Source organism: Megalobrama amblycephala, linkage group LG5 (genome assembly GCF_018812025.1).
Source record: "Megalobrama amblycephala isolate DHTTF-2021 linkage group LG5, ASM1881202v1, whole genome shotgun sequence".
Taxonomy (NCBI): Eukaryota; Metazoa; Chordata; class Actinopteri; order Cypriniformes; family Xenocyprididae; genus Megalobrama; species Megalobrama amblycephala.
In genome coordinates, this window is record NC_063048.1 from 36,654,433 (window position 1) to 36,677,884 (window position 23,452).

The 23,452-nt window shown below is 35.2% G+C and overlaps 2 protein-coding genes across 2 annotated transcripts in view; both read left to right on the forward strand.

Moving 5' to 3' along the window:
- LOC125269237 (adhesion G-protein coupled receptor G1-like) overlaps positions 1–23,452 on the forward strand; it is a 68,044-nt gene that overhangs the window by 37,344 nt on the left and 7,248 nt on the right. The window lies entirely within an intron of this gene.
- Positions 11,882–15,309, forward strand: LOC125269241 (zinc finger BED domain-containing protein 4-like). Its single transcript, XM_048192117.1, has 2 exons — positions 11,882–13,774; positions 14,307–15,309. The coding sequence occupies exons 1-2, from the start codon at positions 12,060–12,062 to the stop codon at positions 14,458–14,460; spliced, it is 1,869 nt and encodes a 622-aa protein (XP_048048074.1). The 5' UTR covers positions 11,882–12,059; the 3' UTR covers positions 14,461–15,309.

A 23,452-nucleotide genomic window follows, 5' to 3' on the forward strand; every position in this document is an offset into this window, starting at 1 on the left:
ATGACAAGCACAAGAAATGAACACACAGTACACAAGAGTAATTACAAACAAGAGTTTGCTGTTAGTCGCCAACAGCACAGAAGCTCCAGACAATCACGACACTCACATGAAAAACAGGTTCAAAGCAGCCTCCACGTCTGTTTTCAGGCCTTCCCACTTAGCTCTCTCCAGCGCTGGAAAGCTTTTCAACTATAAACGGGGGTCCTAAAGTGCTATGTGATATGTGAAAGCTTAGTCCCACCCCCTACTGAAAAATGCTCAAGAAGAGACGAGCGTGTAAGCAGGAAGAAGAGAGAAAAACACGATCAAGAGAAAGTGCACCTGATCGGATTTATCTAGAAAAAAAACAAACTTGATTCAGTGATGGATTGTTAACAGATATATTTACTCTCATAAATTCACTGGTTTGAGAACGACAAATAAAAAAACCGTGCTGAATGAGACGTGATGGAAAGCTGATGAAATAGAGCATAATCAATACTTCTTTGGAGGAAGACTTATTTCTTTTTCTCTTTTATACATTTCTCCTTGGTGAGTACAAAATTATTGACAAGAAATGTATTTAGTTCATTTGAATGTTGGATGTTATTATTGGAAGAGTAATGTGAAAAAGGAATTTGAAAATGATGAGTAATGTAAATATGTGATGATGCTTTGTGTTTTAATGCAATCTTTCAGTGCATATAGTCATGCTTAAATGTTTAAAAGATGTATTATTTGTTAAGATATGATATTTTCCCATTGAGAAATGTGTGCCATGTGGTGCTAGCTTTGCTAACACTGTGAATAAACTCTAATGTACTAATCAAGTACATGGTGACAGGCATGTAAATGTTTGTCTATGTGCAAATGATGGAAACATACATTTTAGTTATTTGAAACAGTTCATTTGAATGAGTTACTGAAGATTGTTTTGGATTTGTTTTTGCAAGTGCAGTTTTTTGTGTGTGTGTGTGTGTGTGTGTGTGTGTGTGTGTGTGTGTGTGTGTGTGTGTGTGTGTGTGTGTGTGTGTGTGTGTGTTTGTGTCCCATTGTTTCGTACCTGGAAACAGAGTAAAATTCAATACAATACATTTGCATATGACTGTCTCCAGAGCAAAACATTTAAATCGCTTTCCAGGGTAACTTGGAGGAATTGAAATCCCAGAGAATAGTCAACATCTTTCTCCCCTTTTGCAACGGCACTGTGTATGTACATAAAATTATGATCCTAAAAAGGGACAACTTTACTGAAATCACTCAAAACAAATGTCAAATATATGTGACAATCATAACTATAAACTGTCTGTAATTGTGGTACGATTAAATTGTGTAAAATATTAGTAATTGTGAATTTATTGAGCGTTATAGTCTATGTTTGGGCATATGCGTGTCAGAGTCAAACTATACTGAACCTCTTTTAGAAAACAAATTTGCATCTTTAGGATGAAACTAAAGTCCCCCGCCTGTGGATTCAGACATTTGCTTGATCACGCACACGGAAGTGGAACATATTTGGTTACAGAAAATGCAAGACACAAAAACATGGAGTCAAAATCAGATAATGACTTCTGCATTATTTAACATGACTTTAATGTGTTTTATCTCTGAGAGCTGCTCATGTGATTGTAATGAAGCTGATAAAACTTGACAGACAGACTTTCAGTGGCTCCAAAAACATTCAAATTTGTCAAACTTGTAAATTAGGTGATTAGGTGACAAAATATCACAGAAAGCCATTTATTGAAAGGAAAGAAAGACACAAACTTTATAAACAACATATCAGATTTAGTTTTTTTTCTATGAATAGTTTTAAAACCTGACATTTTCTGTATGAGAATTTAATCTGTAAATATTGTCTAATAACCACTAATAAAGGTTATGCTTTCATTGCAATCTTATCGCTACTATTATTAAATATAATTGTACACTTACATTGTTCTCTGTGAACAAAAGTGATTTGATAAACTGGACCTGAACATTGAAATTCACAGTTAAAGCCCAAATAAACATGATTTTCATGTATTCAAATGAACTGCATGTCATTGTTACAGTGTCTCTGAGCTGCAGATCATAATCGTACAGCTTCATATGTGAATGGATGAAACTCTCTCCTCTTGGACTGTGGACTTTCATCTCAACAATGTAATAAGAAAATAATTTAAAATTCAAGATTTATTAACAATACATGTAGAAAAGAATATTCAACACTTGCATCTTTTATCAGGCTGCTTTGGGGAATTATGTCTCGACAAAAGCAGAATTTTCTGTGGCTGATGATCGTCTGTTGTGCTTCACACCAGATAAGTATGTTGATTTTAAAAAAATGGATTTATCAACATTAGAAAAAAAAAATCTAAATGTAAATAAAAACCAAATCACATTATATGATTTTAAAAAAACATTATGACTGTAATGTGTGAATATAAATTTTGGCATCTAAAATATATCATTTATATCATTATGTCATACATTACATAATAGCTTTTTAATTCTGTCTTTGTGCAGGCTTCTCAAAAAGAGTAATAGTTGGCAATAATTTACAAGATTCATATTTCGGGGCCTCCTGTAAAACAGGTAGATGTGAAACATACACTGATAACATGACTGTGTGAATACTGTATATTTATTATCTGAATGTTCTTGTGACGACTGACAGATCAAGATCCAAACTCACTGAGTTCTTTTATTCCAGATATTAAACTGACATGTCCATCAGGTTGTGAACCACAAATAAAAGATGTTTGCACAATGAATGTCAAAATAAACACATCTTCTGAAGGTAAAACATGTATATTTTATCTATTAACTGTTCTTGAGTTCAAAACTCTTTAGAAAGTATTTTTTCAATAATTATCAAATGGTTTCCAGGACGGTGCAAAACATTATCTGGCAAAACACGCAATTTCAGCATAACAAATGATGGGGGGAAATATGAAGTAAGAATGAATGAGACGTGTACAGAAATAGAGCTGTGTTTTTTGCCAGATGGAATGACATGTCAGCAAGACACACATCCAGGTGCGTGTTGTCCTAAATTAAATGAAGTTTGAACACAAACAAATCATAAACTACAAAATGTATTTTTCACAATTCAGTGTTGTCATGATTGATCATTGCTGTCAGTGATGATGATGATGATGATGTTACCACTGTTGGTCAATTGATGCAAAGCAAAAGCAGATCCTAACACACCTAAGACAAGCACTGTAGCGTGTCCAAACACTGTGTGTGTTTGAGTTTGGAAGAGCAGGTTATAGTAAAACCACAGACTATTTTAATTTATTTTAAATTTCCTTCTGCTGGATTATTAATAGGCCTTGTGACTTGCATCTTTAGCAACCCAGTCTGCACCTCTATCTGCACCCTAAACAGAAACCCACACACAGGTAAGATTTTGTCGACTTTTAAAATGTTTTTTAATCTCAGTTTATGTTTTCAGTTTGGGAGGAACAGTGGTTATTTAACAAGACAGGGGGAATGAGCCTGTGATGATATATACATGATATAATGCTTTTATGTGAATTATTTCATTTATATTTATATAATTTTCCTATACTGTATTCTCCTGGCAATAAATATGAAAGAACAGAAGTGAGCAGGTTAACCTGTCCCATGTTACTGTAATGTGAGGCAAAGCCAGAAACTAGGGAGAGTGGGATCTAATTAATTGCAGACAATTTAATAAAGTAACAATAATAACAACAAAAACACTAAACAACTTAAATATAAATCAGAAAACTGAGCTGAGTACATCAACACGCACCATCCACAACGGTACGATCTGCCACTGAACATGGGAAACACCAGAGCTTAGTTTAATACACAAGGGATAACACTGTGTGTACACCAGCTGGAAACTGCATTCTGCCGGCGACTTTGCATGTCAATCACTAGTGGGCGTTCCCACCACTGGTTTCCTAGTAACGTTTTGTTGCAGACACCCAATCAGACACCCAATCAGTTTTCTTGTTACTCAAAACAAATTCCATTTAGGAGGGAAAAGACCACATATATAAGGGGAATTAGTACATAAAATGTTTCAAGATTTAAAGAGATTCAAGATAAATGAGAAACAGCGAGAGCTTTTTGCCATTGTGGCTATTTATCTACGGTGAAACCGCAAGCGCCTATCTATCTGGATTCAAGAAACCATTCAGGATTGGAGATGCACAGTGAGCACCAGCGTATATACACAGAGACATTATAAATTATTGGAAAATTGCTGACTGCTATTAAAATAACTTCTCCATCTTGCTGCCAACACTCCATGATGTAGTGAAGGATCGCATGCACAAAGTTAAACATCTCAACTTTGTTGCATCACTTGACGCCTACTAGAGCTGCATGATATATCACTTTAACAATGATTCTTTAAGAATGATCGCGATGTGCGCATCCACAATGGCCCCTGAAGCACACAAATAGCTTCTCTGACTGCTGGCACTGGCTAGAGCACTCAATGTACACCCTAATGGCCCAGACCGGGCAGAGTGTGTTGAATTATGTGTTGTCATGTTCTCTTTAGATTGTCCAAAAATCCCTTCTGTTGATCTAAAGGAGACGTGTAAAAAAGCTAAATATGACAATGATACCTGCAGAGGTAAGTCTGTCTTAAGATTTATAAGATACTTTTTCATTAGTTGTTTCAGTTGCTGTATGTCATACCTCAAACTATTAAGTGAATATTAAGTGAAATTATTATACTATAAACCTAGTATCCATCCTATACATGTGATTGCTTACGTAAAACAAGCCTTAGGATTTATTTTCTCAACCAGGGCCAAACATGAATATATCAAAATATATTTAAAATAATTTTACATAATTAAAATTCCCACTAAAATCAAGATAATAGTACAATATGTAAACTGACAGCATATTTGTAAAAATGTAAGACGTTCAAATATAAGAAAGTTCATCCATTTTCATTTTGCACTCAAGTAATATGTACGATTTCTTTTTTTTTATGTAAAAATATATTCTCTTAAGCCAGTTTGTTGTTCATTGGCTACTATTAGTTTGCCATTCATGGGTTTATCTTACCTCTGTGAAGCTGCACACCCACAAAATGAAATAATAAAAACAAAAATTTAATCGCAATGACATCAGAACAGAGGGCAAATACAAAGAAAAAAACATTTACTTGCACTGCAAAGAGTTTTGTTATCAATTACTTTTATTTTTGTAACTAAAACAGCTTTAAGAAGTCTTTATTTGCAATCTCTTCTTGTTTAAATCCAATTTTTTTGCTGTCAAACAAAGTATGTTTTTAATTTAGGGCTCATGGTTAATCGGATGATTAGAAAAAAAAAAAAAACAAACATTGAAATCGCGCTCAAACGATTTGGCTTAGTGCGATTATGAAATCGCAATGCTGCGATTGTTTTATTATGTGCGGCTTGTCAATGAAGTGTGACTCCAAATGCTAATCCATCTGAAAGCACTGCGAGTTTGCGTCGCTTATAATGTGCACTTAAAACAGCAACACGCGTGAAACATCTTTCCAGACATAAGAAGCATTTATTAATATCTTGTCCAACAAAAGACGACATTTAATAAAATGTTTTTTGCCAAATCGTGTGCGATAAAATTGTGATAACTCGTGCAGAACTAGTTTAATTCAATAAAAAAGATACAAAAGTAATTTCATAGAATTACATGAATACAGCATATTCAATAAAAAGTCCAAAATATCAGGAATACAATTTCTAAATAAGAAGCACAATATATTAGATCACTTCAATATTTGACATTGTTGCACAAATATATTAATAAAATACCATTTTTATATCTGTGTGCTGAAGAGAATAAAGGAAGTAAATACCTTCTACATTTAATCGAGAGTGCATGGAAGTGTGTGATCTGCGATGAGACACCAACTGCTTGTAATCCAACAAACAAAACTGCCTGTCTAAAACCACCTGAGAAAATGTACAATCTAACCTCAGATGGTCTAAAAGACAAGTATGGATTTATAAATCCCTCAAATGCATCGTAAGTGTGTGGTTACCAGTGACTTTTAAAATTAAAACTCTTTATTACAGAATACAGAGTGATTAAGCCTGTTTTGCAGTGTTGCCTTAGACAGTCTGGAGCCCCTGGTGGAGCGGATGAAAAAAGACAATAAAAGCAGTGCACAGATTGTGATGGGTGATGTTATTGGTATTCTTCAAATACAAGCTGCGAACACAGAAACTGAAAACTTATGCTACTCTATAGATCAGAACATGATCAACGTAAGACCTGAGAAGCATTAAAACATGCCCATCTGGGTAGGAATTTTTATTTATCAATGATAATTATTTTTTTCACAGATTCTTGACTGTCAAAGTGACCTAAACACAGACTTTCCCTGGTCTCTAACAATTTCCAGTGAGGCCGTTGATAAATCACGACTGGAAAACAGGGGAAGTGCATTTGCTGGAGTTTTACGGTTCAAAAATATGGGAAAATTGGTAATGTTGTTTAAAAAAAAAACATGTTTTTGAGTAAACTATTCATTTAACAAATGTTTCTTGATCTATTGGTAACAATTTGAAATAAGTGTCATTGGTTAACAGTTAACTACATTACTTAACATGAGCTAATAAAGAACTGAATTTCTACAGCATTTATTAATCTTTGTCAACATTTATTAATACATTATTATAATCAAGAGTTGTATTTGTTAACATTAGTTAATGCTCTGAACTAACATGAACAAACAATGAACTGCTGTATTTTTTATTAACTGGCGTAAACAAAGATACAGTAACAGATGTATCGCTCATTGTTAGTTCATGTTTGTTAATACATTAATGTTAACAGATGAACATTATTGTAAAGTGTTAGCGATCTTATTTATACATTTTCATATTTGATTAATGATTGCTCTTTTATTCCTATACGTTTTCTTATTTAGAATGAAACTAAAAATTACACTGTTTTGAACAATGAGGTTTATGGAATAATGATGGGAGCCAAAATCTCCAACCTTACGGACAATATAGAAATATTCTTTACACAGAAAAATCTGGTAAAGAAGGTTTTGTTGTGATTCTTATTTTGTTGTAATAATTTGACACTGTGAAAGCAAAATAAAAATCAAACATGTTCTTACAGGTCGGTGAGGCGTCCTGCAGTTCTTGGGACGGAAAAGGTAAATTTATTTATGGCTGTATTGGTTAGTTTAATTTCTGAAAATGGTAGTGGAGCGCTTTAATAGTAGGATACTGTGATTTCCACGATATAGAAAATTATACAGAATACAATCATAAAAAAGGGATTGACTGTATAAAGCGGAATGTTACAGAATTTGGCAAATTTCGGATGAATAAATCAAAATTGGGCTTCCACAATGAATAAAACCCTTATATGAATGAGTGTCTGTGAATATTAAACCGTAAAAATCTGCTATTTCAATATGAAGTCTGTATGTTCTGCATGTGTCTGTGTGAATGAGCTCCACAGTACACACATACTGAAGCAGGTGTGACGCTCATGGTGTTTTCACCACTTTCACCACTTCACCACTGTTTTCGTCACTTTATGACGATATGAACACATGAACTTCATCTCCAGAGCTGCTCTGAGAGTCACTTCACCATTTCATTTGATAAAACTATCATCAGATACACACAAAAACTCAAAGGCCTTAACAACAACCTGCCAAAATATAAGTTCGGTTTAATTGAAAAAGTTATATCAGAAATATATTACTATTGTATACTAAAATGTACTTCTCAGAGTAATAATAATATTATTAATACATAATAATAATATAATTTAAAATGTTTAAAATATTTAGATTTTTTTTATCCAGTTAACCTCTCGTGCAGCCCTTTGTTTTATTTAAAAAAATATACAAAAAATAATAATAATTTGTTGTAAAAAAATAAAAATAAATAAAAAATATTTTGAAAATATAAATTAAATTGTTAAAGGTTTTTGAACTAATTTGATTATCAATATTTTTGACTATACATTTTTATAAAATCATAAAAATCACAGAATCCATAACAATTAAAAAACTACTGTATCTTGCACATCGCCATCACCAGGTAGAAATTCATGCAAAGGTTATAAAGGTTAGGTGTTTATTTTTCTAGAGAAAAATTGCCTATATTACTTTTGTAAAAATTATAAAATGCTATGTGCTGAATTGTTGATGTTATGGTTCTGTTTGAAAGCAAGTAATACAAATAAAAAAGGCTATGTATGTAACGCTGAGTGCTCCAGAGATAATAAAGAGTAGGTTCCAAATGCAGTATTGGTAGTTTATTCATAAAATAGCTAACAAAATTAATCCAAAAAAAATCCAAACTGAGTAAATCAAGATAAAGGCAGACTTAACAGAACTGGAAACCACACACGTTACACTTGGACAACACAGACAAGGAACATGAGCAACACTGGGGTTTAAATACTTGCAGGTTAACAAGGACAGGACAGGTGAGGGTAATTAATTGTCATGGAAACAAATGAGGGAAACAAACAAGGTACAAAGCAAACAGGAACACAGTAAGTGAACACAGAAACAACAGGAACAGAAAACACTTGAACTTAAAAGTCCTTAAACACAAGACAGCAGAACACAAGACATGAATCATAACAGAGTATTGTGCATTGTTTTTCCTTACCATTTTTGATTAAAAAAATAGTTAATGGTCGGAGCTGATAGCTTAGTAGTTAGTGTGCCAACATATGACGCAAATGTGATTCCCGTCTCGAGGTCCTTTGCTGATCGCGCCCCCCTCTCTCCACCCAATGCTTTCCTCTCTGCTCTCTACTGTCCTCTCCGAATAAAGGCACAAAAAGCCCATGAATATAACATTAAAAAAAAATAGGTTATGGTAGGGCTGCACGATTAATCGTATTTTAATTGTGATAACGATATCTGCTTCTCTCGATTGATTACAAATAATCTTCACGATACTGGCCCGCTCATTATTTATCCTGAAAATGTGTTTTTTCTTTGGGATATGCTTGTAGTTGCCAGATGCAAAGAGCTTAAATCTGGCAACTCTGTGCACACGCTCCCTTTAAATGCGGAAGAAGTGCTGATTATCTAAAAAAAAAAAAAACGTGTGCTGGAATTTAGCGATCTCCACAGCAAAATTCTGCTTCAGTCATACAGCCAGTCACTGTTTCTTCACAAGCCACTTGTACTATTTGTGTGACTAAATCTGCCATGATCAAACCTTCAGCGATGAATTTCAACAAATGTACCACTGATCTCCACCTTACTGTTTGCATAATGCACTTTTGCAACCTATGTGACAATTCAATCAGGAAAATGAATATAATGTGGAATTATTGGAAATAATATTAGGAGTTTCGCTGTTTTATCTTTTGAAGTTCCTAAAGGTTACCAGTTTTCATAATGTTAATCGGTTGAAAATGATATATAGCCAGAGATATTTTTTTCATATCAAAGAGCATTGTTCTTTGCTTTACGAATTTGCAGGGCAATCTGAATCTGTTTTGTCTAATTTTCAAACGATTTGTGTTGCTTTAAAACTCTAATGTGAATGTAGATTACAAAGCGCCCACCAAAACCATGTGTTTTGTATTTATCACAAAGTTATCATAGTTGGTTAAATGAAGTCGGTGTGTGCCACCTACTGGCCTTTTGGGTGAAGTGTAGGTTGGTAAATAACTTGCAAAATAGCCATTACTACATTACCCTTTTTGATAGAATAATCGTGATTATAATTTTGAGCAAAAATAATCATGATTATCAGTTTAACCATTATCATGCAGCCCTAGTTCATGGAATTGGAACCGGAATCATTAGGCAAAATGGAATTGGAAAATGTATTAAGATTTCCAACCCTACCCATACACAACCCCAATTTATTATATATATTTAAACTGTCACTGTTTTTTCTTCAAAGGAAATCTTACATGGACGACGTCCGGCTGTGAGACAGTAAAAGTCGACAATAACACCATAAAGTGCTCATGTTCACATCTGACGTTCTTTGCAGTGCTGATGGTGAGATGCAATGTTAATTTCATTAACAAAAACTATGACAAAAATGTTCGCTGACAACTAAAGACTAGACGATGAGAGATGACACCAATGTCACTTAACGATATTTGTGACTAAATCAGCATGTGCAATACCATTGACGAGACAGAAAAGTGGCTAAAAGACTAAACTTTACCAAAATCACTCTTTTGAAATCACTTTTTGTTTTTGTCGACAAAATAGTGTTGTCAAAAGTATCAGTACTTCGGTATCAAGTCGGTACTGAAATTTTGAAAATGTGACGATACCCGCATTTCTGTAGTACCGGTAGTAACGAGAATCCGGATATATTCGGTACCCACTGATATTTACTTGAATACAGGGCCGGTTCTAGACATTTGGAGGCCCTAGGCAAACTTTATGTTGGAGGCCCCCTGCTCCACACCCCTCCTAATAAAACAAATATTATTACTCCTTACCTTTTTATTTGACATCTGTTATTAACATTTTTATATTTTTTAATATATATATATATATATATATATATATATATATATATATATATATATATATTATTATTTACTATATAATATAGTTTTATTTTTTAGGTAATCTCTTTTTTTTTTTTTTTTTGGGGTAGTAATTTGTTACTAAATTTGTTAAATTTGTTAATTACTAACACTAACGTGCCTTAATCATTTTTGGACAGGATTTTTCCCTCCTTTTGAACCAATTTAAAATATATTGTCATATGTATTGCAATGCAATACTTCAAATATGCACTATACACTCTTAAAAATAAAGGTTCCAAAAGGGAGTTTTTACACAGTGATGTAGAGCTTATTCTCTGCCCGAGCCCGAGCCCGGACTCGACCCGACCCGACCCGCGGGCCGGGTCGAGCCGATATTTCACGCCACCGTCCTCGGGCCGGGTCGGGCCCTTGATAAAACACGTCACGTGTCATGCGCAGCGTCTTGTCCACTTGCACTTGCAGTCTCGCACGCGTGACCTGCTGTGCGTGCTGTAGCATACTATTCAGTAGCTTAAATGCAAAATGGAGCTTGAAGCAAAGAAAAAATTAAAACAGGAGAATTAACTTTGAGCAAGTTTGGAGGAAAATCGGAGGTATGGAAACATTTTAAACTAGTCGTGGGGAGTGACAACATATGTGTTGGCTTTGTCTCGTGCATTAAATGCAGCACGCTGCTCGCCTATGACAGCAAAAAAACGGGGACTTCTGAATAAACAAACAACGCAATTTACATGCTTCTTCCTTGTCGTATTATTCATTAAGATAATAATTAATAAATGCACGCACAATTATGAACTTGATAAATGTTACAGATATGTTTTACTATGCACAAACAAATGCCTTTCAACTTACATGTGCAAAATTCAGAATTAAATGAATGTGCTGCAATTTGTACAAAAAGAGAGTCTGTAGTAGCCTACGTGTTTTAGCCATTAAATAGGCCTAAGCACATTTAGTTTCAAGTTTGTTAAGGGTTTTTTTGAAGAAAGATTTTCTTTAAAGTGAATTTCGTTTAGTATAAATTGTATCTTAATTTTAATACATTTTTCATCAACCAGTTGCCTGGATTTAATACATAAAAAGCAATATAGCAGACAATATAATAATGACAGGAGGCGCCGGCGCACCGCGGTCACACTTACACCATTTGAAACTCGTAACACACGCTGTCACCGAATTTACAAATGCACATCTTGCTTGTTGCTCACACACATATTATGTTGAAATAACAATATGTTGAAGTAACATTATTAATAATAATTAATCTTTAAGAATATTTGATTGAATGCTGAATGTTGTGCTTGTTCAATTTAATAAAATTAAAACTTTAATTATGATAATTAAAATAATTGAATATTTAATATTGAGTGCATGGCCAATTTTTGCTCATTTATTAATAATATTTATATATAATTAGGGATGCACCGAATGTTCGGCAACCGAAATTATTCGGCCGAAAATAGCCAAAAAAAGCACTTTCGGTGTTCGGCCGAATAAGTAAAAAGGCCGAATAAATTTTGCCGAACAATGACGTTAATGACGCAATCAAATAACCCGCGTAGAGTGAGAGGCGCGCGCTTTATGCAGCAAACATGTCAGCAGTGTGGAAGCACTTTAAAGTGTCAGAGAAAGAGGCAAAAACGGCCGTTTGCAGACATTGTTCTGCTGAATTATCCAGAGGGGGTGCATCTGCAAAAACGTACAGCACTTCAAGTTTAATTTATCACTTAAAATCAAGACACCCTGAACATCATGCAGAGTACGAGAAAGACACGGCGGCGGCAACGGCAACAGCAGCAGCGAAAAGAAAAGTAGCTCCCAGTCCTAGGACACCCACTCCATCTGTGGCTGACTTCTTAGAAAAGGCAAAAAAGTTTGCCAATGACAGTGCCAAAGCTAAAGGTATTACTAAAAGGATAATGGAATTCATCGCATTGGATGATCAACCATTCTCTGTTGTAGAGGATGTTGGATTTCGCAGGCTTATAGACCATATTGAGCCCCGTTACACCATCCCTAGTAGACGGCATTTCTCAGACGTGTGCTTACCTGAGATGTATAACGTCGTTTCAACTAACGTCCATGAGCTTTTGGCTACAGATATTCCAGCCCTCAGCTTCACGACTGATATTTGGAGCTCGGATGTGAGCCCCACTAGTATGCTGAGTTTAACGGCGCAGTGGATCGACAAAGATTTCAAGCTACAAAAGATTGTGCTTCACTCACAAGAGTTTAGAGGGTCCCATACAGCTGTAGCCATATCTGAGGCGTTCGCCAACATGTTTGACACTTGGCGTATCGACCGATCTAAAGTGCATGCGGTAGTCAGTGACAACGCAAGAAATATGGCTAAAGCCATGGAAGATAGCAATCTGAAAGGCATACGGTGTATGGCACACACAATTCAACTGGCGGTCAACGAGGGATTGTTGAGTCAGCGCAGTATAGCAGATGTGATAGCGATAGGCAGGAAAATTGTTGGCCATTTTAAACATTCACCGCTTGCCTATGCGCGCCTACAATCTATCCAAGAACAGTTCGGAATGCCGCAAAAACGTTTCCAACAAGATGTGAGCACAAGGTGGAACAGTACATATTATATGCTGGAAAGCCTTTTTGCGCAAAAGCGAGTCTTGGCTACATACATAGCAGATCATGACCTGCCCGCGACATTCACCGCATACCAGTGGGTGTTAATCGAGAACGTTCTCTCTCTTCTCGCCCCCTTTGAGCAGATAACAAAAGAGATAAGCTCATCTGATGCATCTGTGGCAGACGTCATACCCTTACTTGCAGCACTAAAGCGTCTTTTAAACAAAGAGGCTGAAACAGACCACGGAGTGAAAACAGCTAAAAGTGCGCTCTTAGAAGCTGTCAGCACACGATTTAGTCAGGCGGACTCAGAACCCCTGTACTGCATCGCGACTGTGCTTGATCCAAGATATAAAGATCATTACTTGGATGTGGGGAAAAAGATGCGCACACGAGAAATGATCCAGGCCGAGTTGGATTTGGGAAAGCCGCTAGGTGATGGAGACGGTCAGGTGATGCACAGCGCAGGAGATGAAAACAGCGCAGAGAGTAAACGGGCTCGTACTACAGATGAGCCGCGCACAGTCTCGCTGTCTGACATGTTCGATGAGATCCTCCAAGAGAATAACCCATTTGCAAGACAGAGGACAAGCTCGACCGCTCAACAGTTAGATGGGTATCTCTCAGAAGTCCCCATCCCCAGGAGCAATAACCCTCTCGAATTTTGGAGGACCAATCAAGGCCGCTTTCCCGACCTGGCGCAGATGGCACGCAGGTAGGCTACTTGTATGCTAAATTAATTTAAGATTTTATTTATATTTTGGATTATGGTAACACTTTATAAGTAGTTTCTATTTTTAACATTAACTAACAATGAAAAACCCTTATTAAAAGCATTTATTAATCTTAATGTTAACATTTACTAATACAGTATTAAAATTAAGTATCACATTTGTAATTTTTGAATTAAAAAGTATCAAAAGTGGTAGGCCTATTTGTTAAAATTGTTAATGCACTTATACTAACATGAACTAAATATTTTTTATTATCTTACATTAACGAAGATTAATAAATACCATAACAAATGTATTGCTCATTGTTAGTTAATGCAATAATGTTAACAAACATTGTAAAGTGTTACTACCTATATTTCATATTAAGTATTTTGTGAAAATTTAACTATTTTCAGTGTAGTAAAATAGTAGGCCTACACTGGGTTTCAACCATTTCATTATCTTGAAGACATTGTTCATTTTGAAATGAGCAACTGTCAGAAAACTGCAATAAAATTTTCAACTATTCTGCAGGTACTTGTCTGCTCCATGCACAAGCACCGACAGTGAGAGACTGTTTAGTGCTGCATCTCATGTCATCGATGAGAAGAGGAACCGACTTTCATGTGAGAAAGCAGAGAAGCTACTTTTCATAAAGAAGAACCTGCCACTTTTCCTGAAGAAGTAGGCTAAGTAGGCTTATGTCTAGGACAGTTATTCATTTGTTGTGGGTTCATCCACATTTTTTGCACTATTCAATGCACATTTGTTGTTGTAGACATACAGAGTTACATTCTTTCAGCAGTCAGTTATAGGCCTAACATAGGCTATTCAAGAAGGGGGGCTTCAAAGATAGCCAATTTTTTTTTTTTTTTTTTTTTTTTTTTTTTTTACTAATTTATTTATTTTAAGTTATATTGTGCTTTGTTTGTATAATATTTGCTGGAATGTTCAAAAATGTTCAGTGTTAAATAAATATTTTGAAATTGTATTTTTGTTATTTGATTTATTTATCTGAAAAGCAACACAAAATAGTAAAAAGCAAATTTTTACTATTTAATTATTGTAATGGTGAAAAAATTGGCAAAATAAATGGAAAAAATGCGAAACACCGCGTTCGGTATTCGGCCTTCGGCCTTCGGCCAAGCATTTCATTATTATTCGGCTTCGGCTTCGGCCAAGAATTTCATTTCGGTGCATCCCTATATATAATATATATAACTGCGCAGCTCCCCCCCTGTAGCCTAAATGATCTAGCACACCAGCACCTGCGTTAAAAAAAAAAAATCTGGCGCCGCCCCTGGTTATAACGGCCCACATATTAAAAATGGTCGGGTTTAAATCGGGCTCGGGCTCATAATTACAGTGAACGTGTCGGGCCGGGCCGGGCTCGGACACAACGTGCTCGGGCTCGGGTAGGGTCGGGCTTGATTTGTTGGGCCCGATCAAAGCTCTACAGTGATGCCATAAAAGAACCACTTTTGGTTCCCCAAAGAACCTTTCAGTTAATGGTAGTGCACTCTAAAAATGCTGGGTTAAAAAAAAAAAAAAGTTGGGTTGAAAAGGGACAAACCCAGCAATTGGGGTGTTTTTAACTCAACTATTGTTTGAAAATGACTGTATTGCTTGCTTAAAATGAACCCAAAGTATCCTGGAAATTAACAGTTATATGTTTAATAAATGAACATTTATTAAAATATATGTTTAATAAATGAACATTTATTAACAAGTTTAATGAATAATAATTAAACAATAAACATTTAAGTTGCTTATTAATAAATGTTCACCTTTTGATTGTTATTGTTGCCTCTAGTAATTATTTTAATTTCAGACCTATTTTTGGTTCATTTTAAGACAGCCATATAGTCATTTTTAAACAGCTGGGTAAAAAAAAAAAACAAACAAACAAAAAAAAAAACTGCCCAGCACCTTGGGCAAACATTTAACCCAACCACTAGGTTTGTCCATTTTCAACCCAGCATTTTTTTTTTTTTTAGAGTGTGGAACCATTTTTTTTTTTTTAGTGTGAAGAACATTCTAAAACAATGTAATGGAACTTTTTCACAAACCTACACAACCTACACAAATCTACACAAATCAACTATATCGTAAAACTGAAAGTGACAAACTTAAGCATAAATAGGACTTAATTAGGCCTACTTTATAAAATTGTACGTTGATTTTTCAATAAATATAACAACAATATTTATGCTTTGAAAACTGAAAGTATGTATTGCGGTATAATGTAAACAGCAGAATTTAAAAGGTACAGACAGTTGAGATACTGTTTTCGAACATTAAAAAAGTAGCCTACTCTCTAAAAGCATACTCTAGCTTTTTTTTTTACTTTGAATGAACTTTGCTTTTACTTCAGTAGGCTATATATTCCGCTCCTGACTCGATGTCATTCATTACGTACAAATTTAAAGTGTCTGGACGCGTCGACGGCGCTCGCGTTCTTTTAAACTTGGCAAATTATATATCCAGAAATAACGCCGATCGACAGAACACGTTTATTTTTAGAATACATTACAATCAGTCCAAAAAAGATGATGACAACTCGCACACCTGCACTTCTTTGAGTGCCTGTTTAGCCTTTCGCTTTGCACCACATGAAGGATGTTCGTTTCGGCGCAATCATAATTCAATGAATTAAAGCCAGTCAGCTGCAGAAAAGTTGCATTTTCATAACTTTTTTTTTTTCATCTATTTAGAAGGTGGGACCCACTTTGATACAGTTACAATAGTTGGTTTCAATACAGGTGAGAGTCACAGTGAATTCATTTATATCCAATGGAAAAAGAGCCTAGTATTTTGCTAGGGGGATGTCACGGTAGTGGAGGCAGGAGGCCCCTCCTCCGTGCCCGAGGCCCTAGGCAACTGCCTGCTCTGCCTATAGGTAGCGCCGGCCCTGCTTGAATATGACACGAGTGAAGCACAAAGCTTTGTTTACAAAATAAATAATAGGTTAGCAATTAAATGTGACATCGCAGCCATGGAAACATTGAGAGGTACGTGAGTTTAAATCAATACATTTAAGCTTAAATTCTGTTTTGCGAAATCTGTTTCTTTTCCCAAATCTTCACCCACGCAGGGGATTATAAACATTACTTTTGTTCACATTTAGGCCTATTAGGCTATTTGCATTCTTTACTGTGGTAAAGTAGAAAAAACAGGTAGGATAGAAACCTTTTTGCTTGCATGTCAATTTCTATTTAACCCTCTGGAGTCTGAGGCTGATTTGGGGCCTGGAGAAGTTTTGACATGCCCTGACATTTGTGCTTTTTTCAGTTGTTCATAAACATATTAATGACACAAGTGTCATTACACTGTATTCAGCACAAACTAGTCTACCGTAATATGTGAGGAACATGTATGTACATGTTTGTGTTTTTGAAGGAATAACGTTTATGGTTGAAAAAACAAAAAAACTTAAGTCACTGAAATAAGGCCAAAAAAAGTATATTAAATCTGTGTTCACAAGACTTCTGGGTATTGGAGATTGTAGACTAGAGTTTTTGCTTCAGAATTATGTAAAAAGTATCCTGCCTACAACTTCATATAAAACAATATATTGATTTAGTTTTTGTAAGACACTTTTTGTCAAGAAACGCAGTATGCGTGGAGGTGTGAATCATCATGAATAATGAATCATCATGAATAATGGGTGATTCTCACCTGAGAAGACAAAATAATCACATAATAATGACCTGAAATGACTTGCATATTAATGAGGCCTTTCAGTCAGGTAGGCTGTGAAAAAACCCTCTGTAGTCATGTCTCAGCTCATCATAAACAGCAATACTGTGAAATATTATTACAATTTAAAATAATGGTATTCTATTATATTCTTTAAAATATAATGTATTTCTGTGATGCAAAGTGTCTGAACAATTATGTTACCTCTATGGCATTTCATATAGGCTTTTAGCTTAACACTCTGAGGTCTGAGGGTATCGCCGGCGATACCACCGCGTTTTTTTTCTTACCAGTGTGAAAGAGACTCAAAATACTCCGTTAATGTTGCACATACAATTAAGTTATACACCATTTTAATCTGTGGAATATCTTCTTTTATTTGTGTACACTCAGAGTAAAAACAAAATGTTGTGCTTTTTGTAAAATAAAGAAAACTAACATGATGCATGATCTCTCGTCTCCCTCTGCAGGAAGTCCAATCTGATAGTTCTCAGAAAATGAACTGTAACTTAGTGAATACTAATCACAAAAAAATTATACTTATGTCTGGAAAAACGTTGAAATGTCAGGTTTTAAATCGTTTAAGTCAAATCGAAAACAATCCTTCTGTGTTTATGTAATCTGTATGAAAAGAGAGCCATGTCAGAAATCCGTGATTCAGCTCATTATCCGCTAATGCGGCCACGCCCACGGAGTCAGCGCTATTCAGACGCAAATTCTGAGTCAATACATGCATACATCGTCTCAATCGTGTATTTATTGTCTTGAAAAGTGTTTTGAATAGCCATAGTTAGCGATCTCTGGCCTCTGTTATTTCAGTTATTTCCTGGATTGCCTATTCTTCTTTAGCATTGGCATTTGTGGACTAAAAGTGCACAGAGCGCCCTCCGGCTGCAAGTATGAATTGTAAACACAGTATCCAGCGTTCACAGTGACGACAATAACTAATGAATAAATATTACTCCTCTGTATAGAAAATTGACAAACATGAGAATCCATCAATATTTCTCCAAATGTGCATGCTTTTAAGCTAAAAGCCTATATGAAATGCCATAGAGGTAACATTGTTCAGACACTTTGCATCACAGAAATACATTATATTTTAAAGAATATAATAGAATACCATTATTTTAAATTGTAATAATATTTCACAGTATTGCTGTTTTTTCTGTATGTTTGATTTACACCATGATGAGATTTGAATCATGATCACAGAGGGTTTTTTCACAGTCTACCTGACTGAAAGGCCTCATTAATATGCAAGTCATTTCAGGTCATTATTATGTGATTCTTTTGTCTTCTCAGGTGAGAATCACCCATTATACATGAGGAGTCACGCCTCCATGCATACTGTGTTTCTTGACCAAAGATGTTTTAGAACATTTAAATCTCTCTATTGTTTTATATGAACAAGCAGGCAGCATAATTTTTACATAATTCTGAAGCAAAAACTCTAGTCTACAACCTCAAATACCCAGAAGTCTTGTGAACAAAGATTTAATATATATTTTTTGGCTTTATTTCAGTGACTTAAGTTTTTTTGTTTTTTCAATAACCACGCATAAACGTTATTCCTTCAAAAACACAAACATGTACATACATGTTCCTCACATATTATTGTAGCCTAGTTTGTGCTGAATACAGTGTAATGACACTTTTTCCATTAATATGTTTACGAACAACTGAAAAAAGCACAAATGCCAGGGCATGTCAAAACTTCTCCAGGGTCCCAAAAATCCTCAGACCCCTGAGGGTTAAAAGCATGCACATTTGGAGAAATATTGATGGATTCTTATATGTTTATGTCCATTTTCTATACTGAGGAGTAATATTTATTCAATATTTATTGTCATCACTATGAGTGCTGGATACGGTTTTCAATTCATACTTGCAGCCGGAGGGCGCTCTGTACACCTTTAGGCCACAAATTCATATAAAGAAGAAAAGGAACCAGGAACTAACAGCATGTCTTCTAGAGATCGCTAACCATGGCTTTAACATCCAGATAAACACTTTTAGACAATAAATACACGATTGAGACAATGCATACAAGTATTGCCTCTGAATTTGCATCTGAATAGCGCTGGCTCCGTGGGCGTGGCCGCATTAGCGGATAATGAGCTGAATCTCGGACTTCTGACATGGCTCTCTTTTCATACAGATTACAAACACAGAATGTTTGTTTTCGATTTGACTTGCATGATTTAAAACCTGACATTTCAACATTTCTTTAGACATAAGTGTCATTTTTTTTGTCATTAGTATTCATAAGTTACAGTTCATTTTCTGAGAACTATCAGATTGGACTTCGTTCAGAGGGAGAGGAGAGATCACGCATCATGTTAGTTTTCTTTATTTTACAAAAAGCACAACATTGTGTTTTTACTCTGAGTGTACACAAATAAAAGAAGACATTCTATAGTTTCAATTGATACATTACTTATGTCTCTATGACAAGAAATGATGGAGTATTTTAAGTCTGTTTTGCTGCAATGTCAAAAAAAATCCTGCAAAATGCGCTGGCGCGTTACCTGACTCCAGAGAGTTATCACAGTTTGTGCTTGTTATTAGACTTTATAAGGCGCATCAAGTTTTTATAAGGCGCTGGTGATTTTTACTTTCGCTTTCTCGACAGTGCTAAATCAGTTGCTTGTAACATCAAGAGATAACATGAAGATATTATTAAAGAGAAATGGTCTCTTTCCTGCTTGTGTCCCACATCCCTCTCAAAGCGCAGAGCAGTCTATTTGATAGACTATTATAACGGGACTTTGGAATTTGTGTGGAAATAAAAAACGAATGTTTTTTTTAAAAATAATATTTAACTTTCTTATAATTAAGGTTACCATTATTTACCGATATTTATTTCATAGTTTTACAGGCTGTAGTGTGTTGTTTCACTGACGGAATGTTGAAAAAAATCAGCATATGCTGGTAAGGTAGGTTTTGAAGCTGGTATGCTGGTTTGAGCTGGTTTATGCTGGTCCTATGCTGGTCCACATGAGCTCTCTCTAAACTGAGGAAAAAGTGTGGATGATCTGCAAACAGACAAGTAAGCTGGACTTCAGCGATCTTGATTTGAGATTTTCTCCTTAAATTGAAGTGTCATTCAGTCGGTCTATATTGCTCTGCTTGTTTGCTGACTAAATCTGTGACCAAAGTGTAGGCTGATATCCAGCAGTGGCTCTTAAACTGAAATATGTAAACAAAATGTTTTGCCGTTCATTTAATTCTACTCCACCTTAAAATAACGTTAAAACTGAGCATGTATTTCTAGCAGGTAAATGTCATAAATACACGGCATTCAATCAAATGACCTCATCTTTCGTTGTCAAAACTGACTGCACCCACACAAATTGTGGAAAAGTACATGAAAACAATGCCGGCAAGAATGCAAGCTGTTATCAAAGCCAAAGGAGGCCATAAAAAAATATTTTTTTTGGACATTATGTGTGAATAATGACTATTTAGTTGTTTTCATTTTTACAAACTATTCAGTTTGTAACATTTTAAGTTTTAAACAAGTTTTTCATAGATTCCTAAAATATGTGTGACAGGTAGTCTAATAAATTAAGCATTTTTTGAAGGACATTGGGCAGGATGTGCAATAGAAAAGAAAATTGGGATTTTTATCCTATAAATCGATTAATCGATAAAATAATCAGCCAACTAACCAATTATCAAAATAATCGTTAGTTGCAGCCCTAAAAGAAACTTACATGTATACATTTAAAATGTAAAGATCTGATTCTTGCTAACAAACAACTAAGGATTTTTAAAGGGTTGTTTCTGTTGTGTTTCTCTGATCTCTCAGTCTCCTCCAGATGTAAATGCAAACATCACAGCACCGTATGTGGATTCATTGAGCTTCATCACTTCTATCGGCTGCGGCATGTCCATGTTTTTTCTGTCCGTCGCTCTGTTCATGCATTTCCTGTTACGGTAGAGTATCTTAAAGTACAACTTATAGTTACTGTAATTATTAACATTAAAAGTTCTTTGACCAGTTGCTTTTGTTCCTCTTGATGAAAGCATCTGCTAAGTGTGTGTTACAAATACAGGTTGTTTTTATATTTGAACAGGAAAGCCAAATCAAATCAGGCCACAAAAATCTTGATCAACATGTGTGTGGCTTTGTTTCTCCTGAATTTATCCTTTTTGTCAAACGAGAGCATCGCCAACACAGAAGTCAAGGCTGCGTGTGTCTTCATAGCGCTGCTCATGCATTACTCCATGCTGACTACATTCACCTGGTTCTTCATTCAAGCTCTTCATATGTACTTATGGCTCATCAGACAGAACGTCACCATCACAAACTACATGAGGAAGATCACCGTGTTCGGCTGGAGTGAGTTATATGGAGAAACCACCTGTTATAGTGTTCACTTAAGAAAATAACATTGTTTAAAACAAAACCAGCAGATTGTAAACTCGAGTTCACTCGAAAAAGAAAATTGCACACAAGTTGTTTTTTCGACTTTTAATGTCAGGGCTCGACAATAAGGACTGCCCGATGGCCCAGGGCCAGTGTGAACGACGCTCAGGACAGCAGACGGAACGGTTATTTGCCCGATCGGGCCAGGGTGCTGTAGGGTGTGCGTTATATATCATCTATGATATCGTAATTGTTGGTTTAATGATCTGATATTATTTTCTCCAAATATTAGCATGATTACAAATGTGATATTGATTTTATTTAGCGTACAGTTTAATGAACAAGAACTTAATATCAAGTGACTTACATTTAAGACACCAAATCTTCTGTTTCGGTGCATTTCGCTAACGAAAATATTTCCAAAGTCAGCAGAGTTGTTTTGCGTCTCTGAGCAACACTTCCTGAATGAATCGGTTGAATCTCAATGATTCGCTCATTAACAGTGATTCGCTGCCACCTACCGGCAGGTTTAATTTCACATTTAAAGTGTCTGTTCATTTTTAAAATAATTTCAATTAACAGTATTTAACATTTTATATTTTCAACATTAAGAACATTTATACATCTGTAACTGCTCTTGACTGATTAACTTTACTAAAGTTTAATCTATAGTTATACATTAAATTACAATTTCTGTACCTGAAAATCTCCTGTTTAAACCTACATGAAAAACTTGAAAAGCACCGTTTATTTCATTTATGTTTGTTCTGTTGTATTTATTTGTACCATTACTCATAATTTGATTATTTGTTACTTACTAATAAGTTTTTTTTTTTTTTATTCTCACCTGAAGTTTATTTCATTTCAAGTAATGAAATATGTTTATTTGTGTTTTTTAATGTTTATTTTATAGTTTTCGTTTAAGTGGACTATAATAACCCTGATCTCCATGTGTTTTCAGCGTTTTCGGCTCCTATAGTCATAGCTGTTGTTTCTGTAGGAGGATATAAAGCAGTGATTATAAAAACAACGTCTGAAAAAACCACACAAATGTAAGTTGTTCTGATGTCACAAATGCATGAAATAATGCCGCTTTAAAGTGTCCCTATTGTACTATTTTAAAAGTTCCTAATTTTGTTTATAAAGATCTCCTACAATAGGTTCACATTCATCCAAAGACAAAAACATTTTAATTTTCTCATAATATCTACTGCAGCATCAGCTCTTTTCTCTCAGTGTCTGAAACGGTTCATTCAAGGATTCGCTCTCTCTAAACCCCGCCTTTCTGAGAGCATGCTCTGCTCTGATTGGTCAGATGGCTCAGTCTGTTGGTCTGACCGCTTACAGAACGTGTCAGAAACCAAAATCTCATTATCATATCTGAATTTCAGCTCTTCCTCAGCATTTGATTCACAGTGATATGAACCGTAACGATGGCATCAGTTTTATCGTATCAATCTTATCAAAGTGGATTTGCTTTGGCAGCAGAAAAAAAATGAGAATGAGAATCGATACGCTGGTGCCAAATATAGATATTTTAACTAATAAAATGAAGCGCTCTAAATAGATTTCCCTTTGCCCAGTGTCTAAAAACGTGCGGAAAACA